The sequence below is a fragment of the Danio rerio genome, chromosome 9, assembly GCF_052040795.2.
Source record: "Danio rerio strain M-AB ecotype USA chromosome 9, GRCz13ab, whole genome shotgun sequence".
In the NCBI taxonomy this organism is placed as follows: Eukaryota; Metazoa; Chordata; class Actinopteri; order Cypriniformes; family Danionidae; genus Danio; species Danio rerio.
In genome coordinates, this window is record NC_141029.1 from 46,914,078 (window position 1) to 46,927,524 (window position 13,447).

The 13,447-nt window shown below is 37.3% G+C and overlaps 1 protein-coding gene across 1 annotated transcript; it reads left to right on the plus strand.

Moving 5' to 3' along the window:
* Positions 1-7,886: 7,886 nt before the first annotated feature.
* On the plus strand, positions 7,887-12,341 carry retsatl (retinol saturase (all-trans-retinol 13,14-reductase) like). Its single transcript, NM_001040004.2, is given in 11 exon segments — positions 7,887-8,169; positions 8,878-9,060; positions 9,144-9,385; positions 9,464-9,659; positions 9,761-9,958; positions 10,217-10,336; positions 10,465-10,603; positions 10,684-10,793; positions 10,878-11,044; positions 11,430-11,583; positions 12,092-12,341. Coding segments are annotated over 11 exon segments (1,815 nt in total). The 5' UTR covers positions 7,887-8,009; the 3' UTR covers positions 12,238-12,341.
* The last annotated feature ends 1,106 nt before the right edge of the window (positions 12,342-13,447 follow it).

Genomic DNA, 13,447 nt, shown 5'->3' on the forward strand with positions numbered 1-13,447 from the left:
CAAAGATAGACAGGTTATTAAATAGACAGGAAGAAATGATTATGGCTATGTCAAACCTGTTTGATCGTTCTATTTGATAACTAGTCTATATTTGCACAGTTTTTTTTGAGACCGCAGACCCTGTAGTTTGTCTACTGCAGACACACACATTGCGATGTTGATGCTGAAATGATATATTGTGCTGCCTTGCTGAATCGAATTCATTCATTCATTCATTTTGTTGTCGGCTTAGTCCCTTTATTAATTCGGGGTCGCCACAGCGGAATGAACCGCCAACTTATCCAGCAAATTTTTACGCAGCGGATGCCCTTCCAGCTACAACCCATCTCTGGGAAACATCCACACTCTCATTCACACACACACACACTCATACACTACGGACAATTTAGCCTGCACCACATGTCTTTGGACTGTGGGGGAAACCGGAGCACCCGGAGGAAACCCACACGAAGGCAGGGAGAACATGCAAACTCCACACAGAAATTCCAACTGAGCCGAGGTTCAAACCAGCGACCCAGCGACCATGCTGTGAGTTCACAGCACTACCTACTGTGCCACTGCCTCGCCTGAATTGAATTGCAATACTTAAAATACATTTTAATTAACTAACTTGATTCCGTGTTAACTTTAAGGGCTGCTCAAATTAGAGCCCTAATTCACAATGCCATTCAGTGATTTCATGAATCTATTTGTCAGGATTGATTTTTTAGATGATGACTGGAGGAAAAAAAATCTATGTTTTAATGTTTTCCTTCGCCTTAGTCCCTTTATTCATCAGGAGTCGTCACAGCGGAATGAACCGCCAACTTATCCAGCATGTTTTACACAGCGGATGCCCTGCAACCTAGTACTGGGAAACTACCCATACACACACACTACGGCCAGTTTATTCAATTCACCTACCATATGTCTTTGGACTGTGTGAGAATCCGGAGAACCTGGAGGAAACCCACACCAACATGGGGAGAACATGCAAACTCCACAAAGAAATGCAAACTGACCCAGCTGAGACTCAGCGACATTCTTGCTGTAGGGCAGAATGTCCAAACTCGGTCCTGGAAGGCCGGTGTCCTGCATATTTCAGTTCCAACACCGATTCAACACACCTGAACCAACTAATCGAGCTCTTTCAAAGTATGCTAGAAACTTCCAGGAAGGTGTTGAGGGAGGTTGGAGTTAAGCTATATGTAGGACACAGGCCCTCCAGGACCGAGTTTAGACACCCCTGCTGTAAGGCGACAGTGCTAACCACTGAGCCACCGTGTGGCCCATCTATCTAATTAAATCTAGTTTATCTTTTGTTAGGAAGTTGTGTATATTTACATTTATGCCACTTCATTTCTATAAATAGACTTAGTATAGGAATGACTTCTTATATGTTTTCCCCAACTGCTTATTAAATTCTGAACTTGATTGGAATTTATTTGACAAACTGTATGAAATAACATGTCTCATACTTTCAAGAAAAACTACAGAGGATAAAAACCACCATAAAACCATTGGCCTATTTTCATTAGGGTCCTTGATGTTAATATAAAGGTTGTAGACCACTTATAGAAGACTTAAAAGTTTGATGTTCATTTTAAGATTTCTCAGCAGGTAAATATGAGAAACACCTGAAGCCAAAAAATTTTTTATTAAGTATCCTCATTTTAGAGCCATATTATTAGGGTTGGACCATATAGGCCCTGTTTACAGCTGATATTAAGAAGGATTTTGATGAATATGATGATAAGCGTATTAAAGATAAATGTATATATTTACAATTCGTCCATTAATACAAACTAGAAAATGATCAAAGAAAGTCTGACCTTCATGTTATGATTTCTCAGCGGGCAGTTGTGAGAAACACCTAAACCTGATAAAATGTTGACTTCCTGTGACGACTCACACCTCAGAACAGATCAATAGATAAATGTGACACAGAATGGGGCATTGTTTGTTTAGCTTTAATTAAAGTTACAGTTTACAGTGCAACTCTTCATCTGTTTTCTTTTGCGGTGGTTAGAAAACGATGATTATAAGTTTCTGAGCAAGGAAGTTTAACCACAAAGAGGGAAGTAGCTGCTGTTCTTAAATCTATTTTAAAAAGTGTGTGTGTGTGTGTGTGTGTGGGGGGGGGGTGCTTTCGACATGTCATGTCTTGTAACATATTCTGTGAAATTACTCACTAAATGTACCAGTGATGTTCTTGCTTTGAGGAAACAGTGCTAACCACTGGGCCACCGTGCCACCCATTTAGGAAAAGGGGAGGAGTAGGGGTGGAAGGAGAGATTCTTCAAAATGAAGATGGCTGTTATGAAACTTGGGGTATTTGTAGTGGCTTAGGAATCGTCTGATTGGGGAGTCATAAATTGAATAATACTGGACCAGCCGCAAGCAATCATAAGTACATGATCCTCTCAAAATTAGTTTATAAATAAACTTTCTTTATAAACAGATAGTTTCATTATAAGACAGAGAGTTTTGATGTTAGTTAGTTTTACATTTGTGTTCAATGCATCATTTACAGCTACCAATCAGTATATATTTGTTTATTTATTTTGCAGTTTTTGCCCTGCTCTTCTAATAAGTGAACTCCAGATACAACCTAATCGTACGTGTGATGTACTGTGACCTTTTTAAAAGAAATTTGAAAAACTTCACACTCTGTGGCATAAATAGATACTGATTTGGCACTGATGCAAAGTTGACAAGAAAGAAGTACAGGACACTTTGCACAGCATGAATATACAAAAATGATTGTTTCTTGATTGTGGGAAAACGTTTTCAACATCAAAACAATATATATATATATATATATATATATATATATATATATATATATATATATATATATATATATATATATATATATATATATATATATATATATATATATAGTTTATTTTTTATCTTGTTTATTTTTTCCTCAATTTGTGTTTAATGGAGAGCAGATTTTTTCAACACATTTCTAATCATAATAGTTTTATTAACTCATTTCTAATAACTGATTCATTTTATCTTTGTCATGATGACAGTAAACAATATTTTACTTGATATTTTTCAAGATACTTCTATACAGCTTAAAGTGACATTAAAAGGCTTAACTAGGTTAATTAATTTAACTAGGCAGGTTAGGGCAATTAGGCAAGTTATTCTATAACAATGGTTTGTTCTGTATACTATCGAGAAAAAATGAGCTTAAAGGGGCCAATAATATTGTCCCTAAAATGATGTTTAAAAAATTAAAAACTGCTTTTATTCTAATTGAAATAATAAAAAAAGACTTTCTCCAGAAGAAAAAATATTATCAGACACATTGTGAAAGTTTGCTTGCTCTGTTAAACATCATTTGGATAATATTTAAAAAAGAAGAAAGAAATTCAAAAGGGGCTAATAATTCTGACTTCAACTGTATATATATATATATGTATATATATATATATATATATATATATATATATATATATATATATATATATATATATATATATATATATATATATATATATATATATGTATCCCCCACAAGTCCAAAGTCCAAATGCGGTATAGGTGAACTGGTTAAGTTAAAATTGTCCATAGTGTATGTGTGTGAATTGGTGTGTATGGCTGTTTCCTATCGATGGGTTGCAGCTGGAAGGGCATCCGCTGCGTAAAACATGTGCTGGATAAGTTGGCAATTCATTCTGCTGTGGCGACCCCAGATTAATAAAGGGACTAAGCCGAAAATAAAATGAATGAATAAATATCTCAGCTTGTATATCATTTCTCATTTTTCTCAATTATTGTGGAAATAGCACCATCTGCTGAGAAGTGTGGTGGAAATAAAAAAATGCCTGAGATACATAAAGGGTGGCTGCATGTTTGCTCAGTGGTTAGCACAGTCCAAAGACACATGCTATAAGTCAATTTAGAAAACAAAAATGGGCTTCAGTGTATGAGTATGAATGTACGAGTGTGTTTCCCAGTATTGGGTTGCGGCTGGAAGAGCATCCGAGGTGTAAAACATAAGCTGGAATAGTTGGTGGTTAATTCCGCTGTGGTGACCCCTCATAAATATATTGGAATTAGCTGAAAGAAAATTAGAGAATAAATTAAGAAACAATTAGATTTTTCTTAAACTCTCTCTCTTACAGATTGTTGATTTTATAAACTCTTAAAAGATCTCATTTGTTTTAAAACTTTCCAATCACCATACTTTACATCATATACCATTTATAAAGAAGTTAGACTACTAAGATAAATGCTGGTACACTCTGTATTTTTAAAAGTGAAAATGAAGTGTCGTTGTATGTCTTCACAGGTTGTTTTCACAGAAGATTAAACCAAACTCTGGTGTGACTGGTTCATTTCCATAAGTGTGACCTGGTGAGTCCTGGTGTCAACCAAACAAGCCGACCCTAAAAAAGGTTGTTTCATTTCTCTTGCAAACACAGTCTCATGCCATTCTCCTGAAATGAGACAACATGAACTGTTTAGCATCAACATGAAGCAATACGGCACATGATGCAACCGAAGAGTCAATGCTTGGTGTTGACAGGGAAATTTCTGGTGCTGTATTAAGCCCTTTTCTATACAATTTCTAAGCACTTCTAGTAGCAAGGTTTTTAACTGACTAAATGTGAGTTGTCTACATGAACATGTTTACACCTGATGTTTTACATGTCTCTTTTCTTCCCTCACAGCCACTTTCTGATGTTAGTAGGATCTACCTTATTCTTTCAGATTTTTTGGGTATTATCATTCATTTATTTTGACTTTGACTATTTTGCCATATTTTTTACGCAACGCATGCTCTTTCAGCCGCAACCCATTACTGGAAAACACCAATACACTCTCACACCCACATTCATACACTACGACCAATTTAGTTTATTCAATTCTCTTCACTTACAGTGCATGTCTTTGGACTGTGTGGAAAACCCACGTGGACATGGGGAGAACATGCAAAATCCACACAGAAATGCCATCTGACCCAGCTGGGACTCGAACCAGCGACCTTATTACTGTAAGGCGACAGTGCTGAGCCACCGTGCCATACTTTTTGGTATTTATTCAATCATTTTCTTTTCGGCTTTATCCCTTTCTCAATCAGAAGTCGCCACACCGGAATGAACTGCCAACTTATCAAGCATATGTTTTACGCAGCGGATGCCCTTCCAGCTGCAACCCAACACTGGAAAACACCCATACACTCTTGCATTCACACACATACACTACGGCCAGTTTTGCTTATTTAATCACCTAAACTGCATGGACTCCACGCAAACAAGGGGAGAACGTCCAAACTGGCCCAGCTGGGACTCAAACCAGTGACCTTCTTGCTGTGAGTCGACAGTGTTAACCACTGAGCCACCATGCTACCCTTTTTCAAATATCCAGAATCTGTAACTTGCAACTCAATACTGAACAAAGAGATTTTTAAAGAAAACAGATCTTTGTTATATTAAGACCCATCTGATTTAAAGGCAGATCCAAGTCAATAGAGACAATCAAGGTTATTTACATTATTTTGATTTTATTATGATTTTTCTTTTATTTAGCCATTTCAGTGCTAAACTTTATGTAGAGAACTTGAATACTGTTAAGCTGATTTATAGCATAAACATTATCCACAGATTCCATACACTGATCATTCTGAAGAAATCCAATTAATAATACAGAAACCAGTTGCTTACATTTTGGGTTATATGTTGTTTTTGATGCCTGCATTGTTTTTGTGCACAATTATTGAGAGGGGTCTGCCTGCAGACCTGGTGCAGTGCAATCCAATGCTTTTTAATGGGCTCACCTAACCCCACCTCTAACCCTACCTGTCAAAGTTGTCACTAGCTCCATTTGAGTGCATTATGTCTGACATTGCATCGCTGAGTGATGCAGTCTCAGCTTGCACCATAAAGGCTGCATCCAGTTACTATTGCAATTATTAAATTATTGGGGTGTAACACCATTTGTTTGCAGTTTTCTCTCCCATGAGATCAGCAAGTAAATTGTATTGTCTGCATTCACATGTGCACATATGCATGATGAAATGCACAAAATAAGTATATTATCTAACTCAGTCATTCTTTCTACATACAGAGGAATTGTTTATCCAATGTTTTTCATAAATTTTATGATACTTATTTTTCAAACTAAGCTTTTTGTTCTCTAACAATACAGTGGTGCTGGACTGTTTATCATTTTACAACCAATCAAGTCTTAAAATGTACTGAAGGCTTGTGTACTGTTCAGATTTACTATCTTTTTGTTATGTTGGGGATGAAAACATCCACTGAAATAAACTACTTTCAAAATGCATCAGATAAAATAATAAAAAAATGTTTTTTTTTGGCATAAATCTTTTAATCAACCTCAGTCCTGATCAAAGCTACTAAATTGCAGAGAAAATTACAGGATTTTAACTCTTTAATCGACAAGTTTATAATTGATGTCACTAATTTAGTGGGGGAAAAAACACACACAAAATGACATATTTTCAATATAAAAATTAATTGTGGACTAGATTTTCCCCCCCTTTTATCACAGTCTTGGACATGTGCACGATTAGAAACAACATTGGCTTTGATGCATTGTTAGATTTTCATTTTTTCTCCCTAATTTACTGCTGGTGGCTGTTTTTGCCTCATTGACTTCCATTATAATCAAATTTAATGGTGCATAAATACACAGTCTTTGTTTTTGTTTACTCCATGCAGTTCTGAGAGCTGAGATGCATAGATTTTCTCAGACACATCACAAGGTAAGTGCCTAAAGGTCACTCTCACTCACACACCCAAAGACACACACTTTAATTTGCTGTTATACTCCATATACAGTAAAATCCAGAAATTGCATTTTTTGCAAAGGCATGTCTAAAGGGTAAATGGTGCCAACTGATGATCAACAGCACAAATGACACATTTTACCTCTTTTCAACAGGGAAAACCACTAACAATCAAAAATGCATGATTATATAGTGTGTCATAGCTTTGCAATCAAAAAATGTGATTTTAATGAAAGTCGACGGAGCAAAAACAGCCACCCACAGTTGATTAAGAAGAAAAAACATTAAAAAACAAGCAAAAACAATGCATCAAGGACAATGCTGTTTACATGTCTAAGACTTTGATAAAAGGTAAAAAAAATCCTGTCCACAATTACTTTTTATATTAAAAGTACTTAATTTTGTGCATTTTTTTTTTTACCAAATCAGTGACATCATTTATGAATTTGACAGTTAAAGAGTTAAAATCCTGTATTTTTCTAAGCAATTTAGTCGTTTTGATCAGGACTGAGGTTGATTAACAGATTTATGCAAAATATTAAAATTAAAAATATTTATCTGATGGATTTTTACAACAGTTTAATTCAATGGATGTTTTTTTCCCGAACATAACAAAAGGGTAGTAAATTTGCCCAGAGTGTATAGTTTCACAAAATACATGTCAAATAAGATTTGTCACCAAAAACATTCTGCTTGTAGAAACAGAGAAAGTTATGGCTAAATTAAGACTCAAAATCACGCAAGAGTGTATGAAAACATCCCCAACAGTACATAAGGGTTAAAGTAAATCTAACACTTTGATTTATCACATATGCAACTTAAATGTTTACATGCATTATAGTTTATTGTTGACCATCTGCAACTCCTTCCTTCAATACACTAAATCAATACAAACAGCTAATTAACCCATATTATAAGTATATATGTATATAAACACAAAAAAATGCCTACATTCTTGTACTGGCTTCCATTTTGTGCATCACAGCTGTTATTCATTATAAGCAACTAATGCAAAGCAATCGGTCTGCACACCTGATTTAATTAAGTAACACAAATAGCAGACAAACAAGTTGATTCTCTCCACCCACGGTTTAGACTAATAAATAAGGCCTTGACGCGTTCACCAAATAAAAAGCTGTTGGTTGCAGTCTCTGGAAAGAGCTGCTACTTAAGCTTTTAACACTACTTTTAAAGAGTGAATCTTCTAGCAGTCACTCCTCAAATTCAAAGTTACAGTCTTTTCTGCCAGTGATTGAAGATGTGGTGGATTTTGCTGTTCTTAGAATGGTTTGTAGACTGGGCTCGTGGCACATTCTGGTATCTGTTTGGCAGGAGAAGTGGCCTGTGCAAGGGTACCATCAGTCCTCAAGGCCCGCTAGTAGTCGACCAGGAGAAAAAAGACAAAGTGCTTCAGAAAGGTATGTGAGCTCTCTAGATTAGTGATATAATAGAGGCACCTAGTGTTCCACTATGTAAATGCAGCAAATATAAGGAAAAAAAACATAGGTACTTCAGTATAAAGCATAATATAAGTACATGTGCCTTGCTAAATATCATGGTGCCTGTAAATGGTTTTTAAGTACACTTTTGGAGTCTGTTTCATTGCTGAACAGATCAATGAAACACTTGACTAATGGTATAACTCTAAAATTTTCTCTGGTAATTGTTTAAACCAGGGGTGCCCAGACTCTCTCCTGGAGGGCCGGTGTCCTGCAAAGTGTAGTTCCAATCCAATAAGACCCACCTGGGCTGGTTAATCAAGCTCTTACCAGACTTTCTAGAAACATCTGTATGGGTGTGATTTTTAAGGCCAGTTGGAGCTAATATCTGCAGGACACTGAGGACTGAGTTTGGGCACACTTGGTCTAAACTAGTAAAATGTATCAGATGTGGTAAAACCAATTAAAAGAGCAGTCTCAGAGCCTGCCTTGTGTGTTTTTTTTTTTTTTTTTTTTTTTTTTTTTTTTTTTTTTTTTGTGGATTTTAAACCTAAATCCCCACCGTGGAAACCTTGAAATTAAGATTTGTAAGTTTCTTTTGAACCTTTTAAGTGGTTCTCTGAGAGCAGTCATTGCATTGCTAGAGATATTGAAGTTAATGTAATTTGGTTTTGTCTTCCCCTATAGAATATGCTTCAAATGAAGTACCCGATAACTTGGATGTCATTGTGATTGGTAGTGGCATTGGTGGCCTGACTGCAGCTGCAGTTTTAGCGAGGCTCGGAAAGAAAGTCCTAGTGCTGGAGCAAGACAAGCAGGCAGGAGGCCTTTGTAAGACTTTCACTGAGAAGGGCTTTGAGTTTGACTGTGGTAAGACCTTACAGCTGCATGGATGGGAATGCTGAATGTCTTGCCGCACATGACTAAGATTGCTTTGTTTTTATTTTTTGAAGGCTTCTATTATGTTGGTCAACTTCATGAGAACAGCTTCCTGAAGATTGCTTTGGATTTGATTACTGATGGCCAAGTGCACTTTGCTGAGCAAGGTTCACATGTGGAAACTGTTGTTATTGGTAAAGGGCCTGAGTGTAAAGAATACACTATCTATAATGGTAAAAAGCAGATGGAGGCTCATCTGAAGAAACAGTTCCCCAATGATGCTAAAGCAGTAGAGGAATTCTTTAAAATAATGAAGGTATTTGGTTTTATTTATTCCTTTTAAATCTTAACGTTCCCTTTGCTTTATCATCTAAACTATTGTTTACCCTAATAGATTTGTTCTGAGAAGGTCCGTCTGCTTTGTATGCTGAAGATGGTCCCACTCTGGTTTGCTCGCTTCATATTGAGGACTGGAATTGCTGACTTTATTTCCCCAATTTTAAAATATTCCCGCACCAGTACATCAGAGGTGGTCAAGTCTCTTACCAGCAACCAGGATCTCCTCACAGTGTTCTCAAAAACATTTTGTGGTAAAATAACCATTCCAAACTCTGGATTCATCCAGTGTCGAGGCTTCTGACTAAACTTTTTTTTTTTTTTTTTTTTTTTTTTTTTTTTTCTCTCCCCCTAGGTGTCCCACCCAAAAACTCCAGCTGCATGATTGATGCCCTCCTCCTACACCACTCAAAGCGTGGTGTGTACTATCCTCAGGGTGGTGCTAGTGAAATCCCGTATCATATCATCCAGGTTTTGGAGAAACATGGTGGAAAAGTCCTGGTCAATGCTCCAGTTTCTAGAGTTCTAGTTAATGAGCAACAAAATGCATACGGTGAGGTTTGTTCAAGTCAGACATACCCAATCCTGTTCCTGGAGCTCTACCTTCCTGTAGAGTTTACCTCCAACCCTGATCAGTAACTGGAGGAAGTAGGATCTGAAGGAGCACTTTGTAATCTTAAGGCCAACGCTTTAAGGTTCCAGCTAACTCTGCAGCCAGGTAGATCTTCAGGAACTGGATTTGGCACCTCCTGTGAACAGTTGCTTTTGCAGTGTCTTGAGGTATAATGTAATGAGCACATGTCTGCTTCAGGTGTGGCTGTGAAGACTGGAGATGAAGATATTGAAATCAAAGCTTCAGTGGTTGTTTCAAATGCTGGTGTGTTCACTACTTTCCAGAAGCTCCTGACTCCAGAGATCCAGGCAGATCCCCGTATGTGATCTGTTTACCAGTTCTCCTGCAGTAACTTAACATGGTCCTAACCAGTTTTCCATGTGGGCTGTTTATTTGATCTATCTAATCTTTCCCCCTACCTTGGTGGCGGTTTTCTGCCTCTCCAGAGGTCCAGGAATATCTTAAAGCTCTGAAACCAGGCAAAGGCTTTTTTCAAGTATTTGCTGGCTTCAATGCCACAATGGAAGAACTAGGCATCTCTTCAACTGACATGCGGCTCTATAAGGGCAACAACGTTGATGAGATGTATGTGTACAAGTACATTGATCACTCAATGCTATCTATTCTTCCTGCTAGTTCTTACTTTATTTTTCCGTTCCCTGTAGGATGGAGGAGTACTTTGCTTCAGACAAGCAAGATGCACCTGATAATGTCCCCATGATGTATCTTTCCTTCCCCTCTGCTAAGGATCCCACCTCAAGCACTCGTTTCCCAGGTTCACTTTCTTATTGGTATATTAAGTGTCCAGAACAATCAAGCAAGCCAGGTTAATCTAGTTATGGGTGATTCTCTATTGTAGGGCAATCACGTATGGTGATCCATACTTTGGTCAATCCAAAGTGGTTTGAACAGTGGGAAAACGTTAATGAGGCTGAAAGAGGTGAAGAATATGAGAACTACAAGATGAGATTTGCCAATCATCTGTTTGACTGGGCTTGTGTCCGTTTTCCCCAGTTGAAAGAAAAGGTACGTTTTTGGAGTAATGCTCATTTCCCCCGCCCCCCTTTTTTGTGTAATGACCCAAACATTTAGATACAATTTAAGGCTATATACCCTTTGGGTACAAATGTTGTCCTACAGTTTGACCTACCAGCTATAAAACCTCTTGCAAAAACTGCTGGTAAACCAACTCTTTAGGTAAAATAAACACTTCCTTCAATTGAGTATTTAAAGTTCAAATCAGCGGGCGCTTGTTTAAAAAGCTTGAGGTAGTTTCATGCAATGAATTAAGTATAGCAATTTAACAGCTTTTGTTTTACAGGCAAGTGTAGAGTGGGTCATGGTACCAAAAGGGGGAATGGTTTATACAGGATTTAAAACCTTTGGGTTAAATGCTGCTTGTTTTCTGTAGGTTGCATTGCTGCATGCTGTCACTCCCATCAATATGCATGGCCTGGGAGCCTCCTATTGTTCCATGTCTGCAGAGCACAATCTGGAGAGATACCAGCCTCTGAACATTGCCACCATCAGGTGCAATACACCAGTCAAGAACCTCTACCTGTCAGGTAAATTTTAAAAGGTGGTTCTTTGCTAATTTGTTTACCCAACTAGTCCCTTATGCACTACATGGATCACTCGCTTGACTATGTATGACTGGCTAATTTAAGTTATGACCAGGATCAAAAGGTGTGGATGTTTTGTCTTGCATAAATCCTGAGAGGGACAATTCTGCAGAGTTGTGTATAGAAGCCTTAATCAAAGTCTAATTTGAGCCACTTAAATCCGACAGGCACAATGCAATTGAAATGATCTATTTCATAATAAAGCTGTTTGCGCAAGTAAATGGGCTTGATGGTAAGGTCAAATCTGCTCAAGTTCTGAGGAGTGAAGATGTAAGCTAAGCTGGATGCAATGTTTTTAATAAGCACCCCTTATGCCTAGACCCAGTGAGGTCACTAGCTCTATTTTTAAATGGATGGTATCTGCTTGCCTATGCAGTCATATTGGAAAGTTTAAGGGCCTGGTTATGAATTTATTAATTTTTCCCTCTGTTCTCACCCTCCCTGATCTAAGGACAAGATATCTTCACTGCTGGTTATTCTGGAGCTCTGCATGGTGGCTTTCTCTGTGCTTCAACTGTTATGGATCGCTGTCTGCATATTGACCTTCTGCTCCAACAAAAGAAGCTCAAGAGCAAGTCTGTCAAGAAACTAGAGTGAGGCTGTGAGTTTATAAAGGTGGCTTATTACAATGACAAGACCTGTTTTGATACTGTTTTGCTGCATATTTCTGCTGCAACTCTGAATAAAGCTTTGAAATGCTGCACTGTCTTTCTGGTAATTGTGTTAAAGCTCTATTTACAAGTACTGTCTTATGTAGTTTAACATGACAAATTAAGACTAACTAAAGTGTTCCAGAACATGGGTTATTGCTCTGAGTAAATGTTGCTTATGCGCGTTTCTTAAAGTTGTTAAGTGTAATTCCTACATCACTAGTGACCAGCACACATCCTTAATGACACTATCCATCCTGGTTCTCTGGATTGACTCTCTAGGTTTAATGGCCAAGCATTTTCTCATGATTTGTCACTAGATGGCAGCATTACCATGTCTGCAGTTCTAATGTTTGTAATGCCTTCCCTTATACAACTAGATTTGGCCTGCCAGAAGGTTATAAATGTATCATTTCTGGCAACTTTGTGGGGGGAAAAGTTTCTCCTTTAGACATTGCTTGGGTTATGGTTTTATTATTATTTTTAAAATAGTCTACTCCCAAATGACCAAAGTGAACACTGCTTTTAATTTTCTTAGGACCTTATTCAGTTTATCAGAATGTGATGTGAAATATTGCTCTTGCATGTGGATTTTAGTTGACACTGGAGCTGTAGGTCACGTGTGGGTTAACTTGTGGTTCAAATTTGCTGTAGTGTAGCCATTTTGTCTTATGAGAGTGGCTAAATTGTTAGAAATTGCCAATGCAAACTCGCATCTATTCCAAACTTCTTGACTTGGTAGCTAATTTGTATGACTTTGTCCTTTTTTTTTTTTTTTTTTTTTTTTTTTCTTTTTTTTTGCTTGTCACTCAATGACTGTTTGGTTTAGGGGTGGGGTTTGGTGCATATGTGTTTTTTTTTTTTTTTTTTTTTTTTAAATACAGCGAATATAAAGTGCTTCAATTCATATTTCTAGTGTTTACAATTTAGACTGTCAAAGCAGCCTAATCTAGAAGTTCTAGTAAAGAAGTTTAGTTTTCAGAGTTGTTCAGTGTGGATACATTTTCACTGCTGAAAGTTCAAACACTGAAGAGCAAATCTAATGCGCAGCTCAACCTTCAGAGGTCTTTTCAAAGGGAGATGCATGGAAATGATTAGCAGTTCCTCATGAAAGTCAACAGTCCAAATAATCACTTGTTTCTGAAAATGTAGATTTC